The sequence below is a fragment of the Urocitellus parryii genome, chromosome 14 (genome assembly GCF_045843805.1).
Source record: "Urocitellus parryii isolate mUroPar1 chromosome 14, mUroPar1.hap1, whole genome shotgun sequence".
Lineage (NCBI taxonomy): Eukaryota > Metazoa > Chordata > Mammalia > Rodentia > Sciuridae > Urocitellus > Urocitellus parryii.
In genome coordinates, this window is record NC_135544.1 from 58,629,073 (window position 1) to 58,641,682 (window position 12,610).

The following is a 12,610-nucleotide window of genomic DNA, read 5'->3' on the forward strand; positions in this document are numbered from 1 at the left end:
ACAGACCAATAACAATAGAGGAAATAGAAGAAACCATCAAAAGACTACCAACTAAGAAAAGCCCAGGACCGGATGGGTATACAGCAGAGTTTTACAAAACCTTTAAAGAGGAACTAACACCAATACTTTTCAAGCTATTTCAGGAAATAGAAAAAGAGGGAGAACTTCCAAATTCATTCTACGAGGCCAACATCACCCTGATTCCGAAACCAGACAAAGACACTTCAAAGAAAGAAAACTACAGACCAATATCTCTAATGAACCTTGATGCAAAAATCCTCAATAAAATTCTGGCGAATCGGATTCAAATACATATCAAAAAAATTATACACCATGATCAAGTAGGATTCATCCCTGGTATGCAAGGTTGGTTCAATATACGGAAATCAATAAATGTTATCCACCACATCAATAGACTTAAAAACAAGAACCATATGATCATCTCGATAGATGCAGAAAAAGCTTTCGACAAAGTACAGCATCCCTTTATGTTCAAAACTCTAGAAAAATTAGGGATAACTGGATCATACCTCAACATTGTAAAAGCAATCTATGATAAGCCACAAGCCAGCATCATTCTGAATGGAGAAAAATTGAAGGCATTCCCTCTAAGATCTGGTACAAGACAGGGATGCCCTCTCTCACCACTTCTGTTCAACATAGTCCTGGAAACACTGGCCAGAGCAATTAGACAGTCAAAAGAAATTAAAGGCATAAAAATAGGAAAAGAAGAACTTAAATTATCACTATTTGCAGATGATATGATTCTATACCTAGCAGACCCAAAAGGGTCCACAAAGAAGCTATTAGAGCTAATAAATGAATTCAGCAAAGTGGCAGGATATAAGATCAACACGCATAAATCAAAGGCATTCCTGTATATGAGCGACAAATCCTCTGAAACGGAAATGAGGACAACTACTCCATTCACAATATCCCCCCAAAAAATAAAATACTTGGGAATCAACCTAACAAAAGAGGTGAAAGATTTATACAATGAAAATTACAGAACCCTAAAGAAAGACATAGAAGAAGACCTTAGAAGATGGAAAAATATACCCTGCTCATGGATAGGCAGAACTAACATCATCAAAATGGCGATATTACCAAAAGTCCTATATAAGTTCAATGCAATGCCAATCAAAATCCCAACAGCATATCTTATAGAAATCGATAAAAGAATCATGAAATTCATATGGAATAATAAAAGACCCAGAATAGCAAAAACAATACTAAGCAGGAAGTGTGAATCAGGTGGTATAGCGATACCAGACTTCAAACTATACTACAGAGCAATAGTAACAAAAACAGCATGGTACTGGTACCAAAACAGGCGGGTGGACCAATGGTACAGAATAGAGGACACAGTAACCAATCCACAAAACTACAACTATCTTATTTTTGATAAAGGGGCTAAAAGCATGCAATGGAGGAAGGATAGCATCTTCAACAAATGGTGCTGGGAAAACTGGAAATCCATTTGCACCAAAATGAATCTGAATCCCTATCTCTCGCCGTGCACAAAAGTTAACTCAAAATGGATCAAGGAGCTTGATATTAAATCAGAGACATGGCATCTGATAGAAGAAAAAGTTGGTTATGATCTACACGCTGTGGGATCGGGCTCCAAATTCCTCAATAGGACACCCATAGCACTAGAGTTAACAAATAGAATCAACAAATGGGACTTACTCAAACTAAAAAGTTTTTTCTCAGCAAAAGAAACAATAAGAGAGATAAACAGGGAGCCTACATCCTGGGAACAAATCTTTACTCCACACACTTCAGATAGAGCCCTAATAACCAGAATATACAAAGAACTCAAAAAATTAGACAATAAGATAACAAATAACCCAATCAATAAATGGGCCAAGGACCTGAACAGACACTTCTCAGAGGAGGACATACAATCAATCAACACGTACATGAAAAAATGCTCACCATCGCTAGCAGTCAGAGAAATGCAAATCAAAACTACCCTAAGATACCATCTCACTCCAGCAAGACTGGCAGCCATTAGGAAGTCAAACAACAATAAGTGCTGGAGAGGATGTGGGGAAAAGGGCACTCTTGTTCATTGCTGGTGGGACTGCAAATTGGTGCAGCCAATTTGGAAAGCAGTATGGAGATTTCTCGGAAAGCTGGGAATGGAACCACCATTCGACCCAGCTATTCCCCTTCTCGGTCTATTCCCTAAAGCCCTAACAAGAGCATGCTACAGGGACACTGCTACATCGATGTTCATAGCAGCTCAATTCACGATAGCAAGACTGTGGAACCAGCCTAGATGCCCTTCAATAGATGAATGGATAAAAAAAATGTGGCATTTATATACTATGGAGTATTATTCTGCATTAAAAAATGACAAAATCATAGAATTTGGAGGGAAATGGATGGCATTAGAGCAGATTATGCTAAGTGAAGCTAGTCAATCTTTAAAAAACAAATACCAAATGACTCCTTTGATATAAGGGGGGTAAACAAGGACAGGGTAGGGACGAAGAGCTTGAGAAGAAGATTTACATTAAACAGGGATGAGAGGTGGGAGGGAAAGGGAGTGAGAAGGGAAATTGCATGGAAATGGAAGGCGATCCTCAGGGATATACAAAATGTCATACAAGAGGAAAGGAGGGGTAAGACAAGATAATACACATGGAAGAAATGATTTACAGTAGAAGGGGTAGAGAGAGAAAAGGGGAGGGGAGGGGAGGGGAGGGGAGGGGAGGGGAGGGGGGATAGTAGAGAATAGGACAGACATCAGAATACATCAGACACTAGAAAGGCAATATGTCAATCAATGGAAGGGAAACTGAAGTGATACAGCAATTTGTATACGGGGTAAAAGGGGGAGTTCATAATCCACGTGAATCAAACCGTGCAATATGATGTATTAAGAACTATGTAATGTTATGAACGACCAATAAAAAAAAAAAAAAAAAAAAAAAAAAAAAAAAAAAGATTGGAACTATCTGTTGTAAATAGTAGATCCTGAGTACTTTATGATTTTTTTTAATTTTCAGAATGTTAATATTATTTAAAAAGATTGTGATCAACCAGACTCCTATAGCACAGGACTAAATTGAAAAATCAACAAATGGGATGGTATCAAACCCCAAACTTCCTCACAGAAAAGCAAACAATCAAGAGCATAAAGAAACAGTCTATAGAACAGGAGAAAAATCTTTGCCATCTGCACCCAGATAAAGCATTAATCTCCAGGATATAAAAAGAACTCAAAAAGCCTAACCCCCCCAAAACCAAATTGACCAATCAATAACTGGGCTAAGGAGCTAAACAGACAACTGGTCAAAAAAATATATGAAAAAATGTTCAACATCTCTAGCAATGAGAGAAATGCAAATTAATACTATACTGAGATTTCATCTCACTCTAGTCAGAATTGCAGTTATCAAGAATACAAGTAACAATAAATATTGGTGAGGAATGGGGGAAAAGGTACACTCATGCATTGCTGGTGGGACTGCAAATTGGTGCAACCACTCAGGAAAGCAGTGTGGAGATTCCTCAAAAAACTAGGAATGGAATCACCATTTGACCCAGTTATCCCACTCCTTGGCATATACCCAAAGAACTTAAAATCAGCATACTATAGTGATGTGGCCATATCAATGTTTATAGCAGCTAAATTCACAGTAGCTAAAACTATCTAACCAACCTAAAGAAAATGTGGTATATATACACAATGGAATATTAGTCATCTATAAAGAAGAATGAAATCATAGCATTTGCTGGTAAATGAATGGAACTGGCAGCATACTAAGTGAAATAAACCAATCCCCCAAAACCAAAGGCTGAATGATCTTTCTGATATGCAGATGCTGAATCACAAATAATAGGTGGGGGTTGTGGGGAGGAGTGGAGGTTCACCAGATTGGATGGGGAGGAAGGGAAGGAGAGATGAGAATGGGAAAGACAGTAGAATGAATCCGACATCACTTTCCTATGTTCATATATGAATACACGACCAGTGTCACTCTACCTCATGTACAACCACAAGAATGGGAAGTTATACTCCATGTATGTGTAATATGTCAAAATACATTCTATTGTCATGTAGAACTAAAAAGAACAACAATAAAAAAGACACCTTGACGATATTCAGGAGGGTGTGGGGGATCCAATGGAGTACCTGCATTTAAGATCTCCTGATCCTTTCTATCATTTCTTCACCACCCTAACTATTAGGATCATTGCAACAGCATCACAAGCTATGCATCACCATTGCCATCGCATGAAATGACAATTTGGACAATGGCAGATAAAAATGAAATGAGTATTGCTTGACATTATGCACACAAATGATATATGTCTGTTTAGGTTAGCCAGAAAAACAACAAAAACAGTGTATTTGGGAGTTGATCCTAGCAAGAAGAAATAGTGGATCAAGGATGAAGGGTGTGTTATTGACCTGGCACGTCAGTGTCCCCTGAAGCCACTGGAGGTCGCCCCGAGGAGGGAGTACGTGCCTTTCATTTTAGGACTTGTTTTATGGGTGGTGACCAGGGGTAGAAGCTGGTTGACGTTCATTGACGGAGAGCTGCTTCTAAAAAAGTAAATACTTGGGAATTGAAAATTGGATCTAAACATCTGCGTACAGCAGCCCCTTGGTCTCCACAGGGGGTGTTCGTGCCAGAATCCCTGACAGATACCCAAATCCTCAAATGCTCAAGGTTCTTGTGCAGCATGTCCTGATATTTACATATCACCTAGCTCATCCTCCCATATTCCTTAATTCATCTCTAGATGACTTATAATGCCTCAGGCAATGTCCATGCTAGGTAAATAGTTGTTACATTGCATTGTTTAGGGAACAGCGACAAGAAAAAAGTCGTCTGCACATGTTCAGATATTTTTTCAAATGTCTTTGATCCATGGTTGGTTGAGTGTGAATGTGGCACACAAAGGGCCATCTGTACTTTGTGCCCACTCTGAATACAGTTCATGCTCCTTTCCCCACTTGAACAGTTTTAGAGTATACGGATCCTTGACCAAACATCCAAGTCATTGGCCATGGCAGGGCAATCTTTCCCAGTCCCAGTCTCCATCGCTTCTCTTCCACAAGGTCGAAAGCCAAATACATTGTTTGCAAATGTGCTCACTGGGCCCTTTACCGTCTCCCGCTGTCTTTAGGTCTAACCCTAACTGGACTCTAATATGTAAAAATGATTTTTAAAATTCCACAACTGGTATACTGAAAGAAGACAGAGGTGTTTCGCTCTTCATCAACCAATTTTAGAGAGCTCCTCTGAGTCTATCGGTATAAAGTGATGAACAAATATCGGTGCAATAAATGTAGGTGACATCAGGACCTGGGGCCCTCATTCATGTTATTTCTTTGTGCCATTTGGACCTACTCTAATTGCTTCCAGATATACCACATGCCCTTGGTCTTATAATCTTGTATCTGAGAATACCAATTGATGGTGAAAATGTTTAACTTCAGTGGCATAGTCACCTGTCATCTCCTGGGTGCATGCTTCACTCTATAAAAACCTGGTAGCCCACCAGGAGCTATAACACAATTATAGATCTACCTTGCAAATGGCTGATACTTGACAGAGACTCCATGATACTGAATGTACAAGGAACAGCTTTAGTTTCATTGTCCCCGCCCCCACTCCCCAGTACTGGATATTGAACCCATGTAGCTACACCCCTAACCCTTTCAATTAAGTAATCTATTTTTTTGAGACAGTCTCACTAAGTTGCATAGGCTGGCCTCAAGGAGGCTCCTCCTTGAGGCCAGCCTATGCAACTTTCCTTATGAACTAACTCTAAGAAGAATGATGATAAAAGCAAACATATCCCCTAGGTCTTGAAGCAACACAAGGTGACTGCACAAGGTGCTCCCTATGACACAGCTGGATGCAGCATCTCTGGAGTCAGTAGAAGCTAAGACTTCAGGTGGAACCAGAGCAGATAAAGGAGCCACCTGCAGACGGTCACACTAACAAAAAATTCTTGTGTTGTCATTGCAAACCTAAGTTATAAAAATCACACAAGTAAAGAGTAATAGATGTAGAGTTTGCTCACCTATGAGAAAGCATGTGTGGCATTTGATTTATATAAAAGATTGAGACAGATATGCAGTATGGGCTCTGGAATATGTCTGTAGTCTTGGGTCACAATTGATATTCAGTCATTAATATTTATTCTAACAGCTTAAATTTTCTTAAATTACATACAAAAAAATCTTAATATAAATTATATATATATGTACATATATGCATGAAGTATAAAGGTTAAGTCTCTTACATTGCTTCTGGGTTCATTATACAGATAGTTCCTGGGCAATGGCATTTCTTGACGTCATCATATGATATCCCCATATTCAAACTCACTAACTGAGCTAAAATAATGGCAAGTGATTCCAGACCTATGGCTTTGGGGTGCTGGGAAAAAAAAACAAAAACCCACAAATTTACATGTACATATTGTTATAGACATTTTATTGACTTGCAGAACAATGTCATTATTCAAAATAGTCATATAATAAAAAAGGAGTAGAGGCATCTAATATTGTTATCCACAGAAGTGCCATCATTGTTGACTTAACTTTATATATTCCAGGTATTATCATAAATGAAGGACTCATTTGGTGGCATCAGGCCAAGGAATTAAGTGACCCAGTAGCTTGTTAACTATATATAACAACAGTGTCATACTCACAAACGAAATCTTTCAAGACAAACACATAAGACAAGTGTATCTCAAATTATGGATCAATTGTGTTTATATACTATTGAATTCTTCAAAGTTGAAGATATCTTGTGTGACTGTTCCATAGGTGTTTTTTAAACTTATAAAATCACTTGTTGAAATAATAATTGATATTATGGTAATAATGACTGAAAATAAAAATGCTGTTTTCCGTTATTTACTCTTTATGTTCAAAACTAAAATACTTTTATTGTTTCCCTTTTTATAAAGATAATAAGATGATAGCATATTTTAATACTATTAAGACATCAATTTTGAAGGAGACCCACAAGTTTTGGCATGCCTTCAAATATACCTAATGAACATATTGATGAGCAGACTTCAGGTAGGTTTCTAGGCATAAGTTTTAGTTTTTTCTTCCCATTGTTTTCCACCCTGCTTTCTAGACCAAGAGGATGGAACAAATGGGTCCTATCAGAGGGTCCTTTGTCCTCTAGTTTTACTTCCATGCGGTCTAATGAGAAGGAGGGTGAGACTGAGGTGTTTACCACCATCCATGCTAGGTGGTTGTGAATCCCAGAACCTTGCACTGGGGGTTTGCTTTCCACATGATCCTGATCAGATGATGCTGCTCCCCTCTTAGCCTGGTAACTACTTATCACCAGGACAGAAGGACCTTGCATACACATTGATAAATGTCCCATTTATCAAATTTCCACATTTGAATATACCATTTGATTGCAGAGAGAGAGGAGAGAGAGAGAGAGAGAGAGAGAGAGAGAGAGAGAGAGAGAGAGAAGAAGAAGAAGAAGGAGGAGGAGGAGGAGGAGGAGGAGGAGGAGGAGGAGGAGGAGGAGGAGGGGGAGGGGGAGGGGGAGGGGAGGAGGAGGAGGAACAGGTAGAAGGAGAAGAAATTGAAGAAGAGGAAGGAGAGAGACTGCATAATTCATGGGGAAGAAAATGAAGAATTCTACTGCATTTCAAGAGTTTAAATAGAACATGTTAATACTGATTTAGTTATAAATGATCTTATTTTCAAGGTATTGTAGGAAAGTCCTTCCTTCCTTTCTTTCTTTCTTTCTTTCTTTCTTTCTTTCTTTCTTTCTTTCTTTCTTTCTTTCTTTCTTTCTCTCTTCTCTTTCTTCTTATAGCTCAGTAAAATGAAAGTAACCAGTAAAAATTTCTCTTTAGGCATCTGTAGAGAAGCAGGTGTTTTTCCGTTCATGAACAATCACTCCTTTGCTCCCGTCTTCTTACTGATGTGTGTATTTCCATCTTTCCTTTTCACTTGGGATTTCTATTAGTTGGATTGGCCTCCCATAACAAAATATCAAACACTGAATGGTTTACACAATAGAAACGTATGTTCTCACAGTTCTGGAGAATCTCAGTTCTAGAAGTCCTAGATCCAGGTTCCAGGAGGGTTGATTTCTGGTTTTGGGCTTTCTTCTTGGCTTGGAGGAACCAGTCTTCTTGCTGGGTCCTCTAATGACCTTTCCTCTGTGTGCACGTGGAGAGGGCTGTCCCAGGTGTCTCTTCTTCTTAGATGGACACCAGTCCTGTGGACTGGAACCCCACCTTCTCCCCTCATTTAATTTTAACTACCTCTGTATAGATCATTTCTTCAAAAAAGTGGGTGGAGTTTTAACACATGAATTGTGAGGAACATGATTCAATCCACAACAGACTAGTAGGAAAAACTTGAAAAAAGATGGGAACTGGAGAGTGAGACTTTTCTACAGGGCATTGCCATTCTTACTTCAGTTTTGAAAAAAAAATTTAAAAATGCAAAACTATATTCAGTATTGAATTTTTAAAAATATTTTAGGGCAAAAATATTACAACAAACCAGATGAGTTCTTTTTGGTAAATAACACCTGCGTAGGACAATATTTTCATTTAAGAATAACAGAAGATAGTATTTATTAAGGCTTCTTATGTTCAAATCACCAGGTCAGGAAATGGTAAATGACTAGGTATTTATTGAGAATTCTTTGGTTGCCTAATGCATGATTACAATCTATAAATGTGCCTTCATGTAAGCTTTGAAAAAACTTCCAGTCTACAGTTTTAGAAATCAAGATTCCATATATGCAATTTTTTTCCTTCAATCAACATGGCTCAAAGTTTATTCAACCCAGAATTATGAGGGGACCAGTAAGATGTTAAAACTAATTGAACAAGCACTTGGAGCTAGGCATAGAAATACCCAGGGTCTAAATAGATTGGTTCATGAATGTTTTTATTACTAAGGTCAACCAGACACTCTGTTCAATACTATGTGAAACATAAGAGCCTTGAGTTTCTTTAACTTGAGGCTTCTAAGATTATGAATCCTTGAGTGGATAAGCCTCAGGTTAAAGAGTCACAGACATGAGAAATTATCTGCTGAGTAAATGAAATACACCAGACAGAGAAGGACGAATGCCACATGGTGGCACTTATTTGTGAAATCTGAAACAATCAAACTCATACATGTATAGTGCAGAACTAGGGTGGCCAGAGGCTGGGGAAAGGGGACAGGTTAGTCTAATGGCACACTCTTCAGTTACAAGATAAATTCTAGAAATCTAATGTGCACTGTAATAACTACAGTCGTTATGTTTGGTGATTAGTGATTAATTTCATTGTGGTAACCATTACACACTATAAATATATTATGGATAATCATTAAGTCATATGCCTTGACTATGCACACGTTTTATTTATGAATTAAATATTTTAAATTTTTATAAAGTCATACACTGGGCTGGGAATGTGTCTCAGAGGCAGAACTTGTGCCTAGCATGCACAAAGCCCTGGCTTCCATCCCTAGCACTGGAAAAAAAAATGCTGATTATTTTAACTTGCTTTTACTCAACCAAGAACTACTTGGGTTGTGGTTTCATATATAATTTTGAATAAGCAGCAGCCCATGAAAGACATAATCCCCTCATTGCACACCATAGCCCTGGGGATTAGGGAGGGAGAGAGGTGGTGAATACCTGGCAGGCAAAGCTTTAATTATTTTCTTCAACATCTCACTTCTGTGGGCCTTGGCTACTTTCTGATTTTTCCAGCAAAAGATCAGGCCATAATTATTCCAAAGAAAAGTGGGGAATGAGAATATTTAAAAAGCTTCCCTGCAATTGCTCCTTCCACTGTAGGGACCATTGTCCTCTGTCTACCAGCCATATGTGTGGCGCAGCCCTTCCGGCAGCACACTGGATGTCAGGCAGGACAGCTCTGCTTCTCTTTGTTAACCAGGTCAGCGTTTGCTCCATATACATAAATCCTTGATTTTTATTTTTTTTTCTTTTTTTCTTTTTAGTGTCATATGGGATTGTTTGAGGAAGTTGGCCAGGTTCTAGCTTTTGAGACTAGGTCAATCGCTTGCCCATAAATAAAACTTGCATTTTTCCAAACTAGGATTTGTGGATTTTGAAGAGGAATCCTGTCTCCATTTGGTTGATGCATCTCTTGATCTCTTTTCTCAGCTTCACCTTCACTGTGGACGGGAACCAGAGGTCAAGCGTTGCCTCGCAGAAGCTCCAGCAGGCATCATGCCGACACACAGACAAGAAAACCAAGAGTGGCAAGTCCCACAAACACAGCATCAGGAAAGACTGGCAAAAACAAGCCAGTTTCAGATACTCTCAGATTTTCTACCTAGATACATAATGTCAATTAGGGCCTTTGGTGCTCTTGTTCTTCACCTGTGACTTACAAAGCATTTTAAGGTAATGGATGGTTTCAAAAGTTTTATTTTAATCTGGTTCATAATTGTGTTAACTAGATAATTAAGTAAATTATTAAGCAAAGTACGAATCTAAGCTTTAAATGAACATAAATACATGATTAAATATTAAGATTTATGATACTGATTATTAATGACATCGTATGGTAAGACTCTTAAGAGATTTCAACCTGAACAACTATCTGAAAAGGATATATGGAATCAGGAAATGAGCACTGCAAATTTTTGAATGTAATGAGTTCTGAGAAGACTTCCTGTAATTTGAGCATTGCTATCAGCGGTAGGGACAAAGATCACTAGGTGAATGCAAGTTTCAATACACATGGAAATCATAAAGTGAGGGGACCTTTAATTCTATACTCTTCTCTCTACAGCATTCTGCTGACACATTTTAGCCAAGCAAATTAAGCCATACCGTACCATGGCCACTCCTCCTCCGTAGTCCCTCTCACACATCTTCCCTTGAAAGGTGGCACCAACAAAATCTGTTCTTTCCCTGTAACTTAAATTCAACAAACTTAAATTTAAAATCAGATCACAATCCTCTGGTTTTGCAAAAGTAAGCACAATTCATTCTCAATTTTCCTAAGACAAATTTTAGTTTTGCACATTGATACTAAAATTAATAAATATTTCCACTTAACAGAGTATCACCACTTTGAATGTTTCTGTGCCCTTTGAAAACAACAAAACAGACTTAGGAAACAGGTACTAGGAAGAGGGCTTTCCTTGGGTTTTCTGTGACATAAGCAGGACCCATTTTATGTAGTGTCTTTTTAGACGGAAATGAATATGTGCCCCAAAATAAATATAAGAATAAATGAAATTCACTAAGATGGGAAAGCAAAGGTAAAACAACTGGCCAATGGGTAGCCAGTCACCTCAGGGATTAAAGTCTCCCCATTAATCAGCCACAGCTAGCCTGCCAGAGGCATGGGACAAAAGATGAGAAGTGCTAACATTTTAAAAATTGTGTCTATAATTTTACTGTATAGACATATATTCTGAAAAACAAAGAGCTTATTAAACAGGAGAGACTTATATACTAAAAAATTAATAGCACAATGTGACTACATTATGTCCATGTTATATTGGAATACAAAGTAGTATTTCCATTTCTTTTTTTTTCCTTTAATGACAATGAAGTAAAGAAGGCTAAATTCCAATACTCAAATTCAGACATATCTTTTAGAACAGATATTGTTATAATTTGGAAGCTGGGTGTGGTGGTGCATGCCTATAATCCCAGCAGCTCAGGAGGCTAAGACAGGAGGATTGTGAGTTCAAAGCCAGCCTCAGCAAAGGTGAGATGCTAAACAACTCAGTGAGACCCTGCCTCTAGGAAAAAAATACAAAATACAAAATAGGGCTGGGGATGTGGTTCAGTGGTCTAGTGCCCTTGAGTTCAATCCCTAGTACTCTTCCCTCCAAAAAAAAATTGGAGTATAGTCAGGGACATTTAATGATGTGGTGTTCACTCTAAGGTAAGAAGTTGTGGGGTCCCAAGATCCAAGGGGTGAGCTTTAATTATAAACCAGTTGGTGAGAGTTATGGGTATCAACAATTCCGTCATAGGTGTGGTGTAGAAAAAAAAATAACTTTGACTCTACTGTATGACAGAAAAAGTTAATGGGAGGCTTTTTTTCCCCTCTAGAGGCCTGTCAATGATCAGAAACAGGGCCAAACTAGTATGTTTTCTTTGTCTAAGCTTTAGTAATTCCAAAATGTGCTCACACAAGTAAAAATGCCACATCGTGCGGACGCAAAACAAGGTAAGATCTTTTCCATCGTAGAAACCTGTGTAATAACTCATTAGCATCTCCAGCGGTTGACATTTTGTTTTCGTCTACCCAAAGCTCCAGTGAAGACAGAATTATGGTAAGGTTAAAGGAGGTGAAAATCTACAACAGAACACATACAGAAGACAGATTCATACGGCACGGTCTAAACGGATTTAGTGATCTGTCTATGAAAATGAACTTATGACACATGCTGAACATCTGAACTCTAATTCTGGAATGTACCTTTTAAAGTGTTTGTAGATAATAAATGCTACTAGAAATGATACTGAATATGAGTGTTTTATTTAGCTTAATTCTTAACAATAACCTAATTAGGAGTATACAGTAAATATGTAATGGCATAAAATTTAAAAATTTTAAAAAAGGAGTATACAATTATCATTATTCCTAT

The 12,610-nt window shown here is 38.1% G+C and overlaps 1 protein-coding gene across 1 annotated transcript in view; it reads right to left on the minus strand.

Moving 5' to 3' along the window:
* Adam2 (ADAM metallopeptidase domain 2) overlaps nucleotides 1–12,610 on the minus strand; it is a 65,888-nt gene that overhangs the window by 33,768 nt on the left and 19,510 nt on the right. The window contains exons 9-11 of the mRNA XM_026398907.2: nucleotides 12,152–12,318; nucleotides 10,838–10,919; nucleotides 6,277–6,413 (exon numbers count right to left, since the gene is read on the minus strand). Of these exons, the coding sequence (XP_026254692.2) occupies nucleotides 6,277–6,413; nucleotides 10,838–10,919; nucleotides 12,152–12,318 (386 nt within the window). The remainder of the gene's footprint in view (nucleotides 1–6,276; nucleotides 6,414–10,837; nucleotides 10,920–12,151; nucleotides 12,319–12,610) is intronic.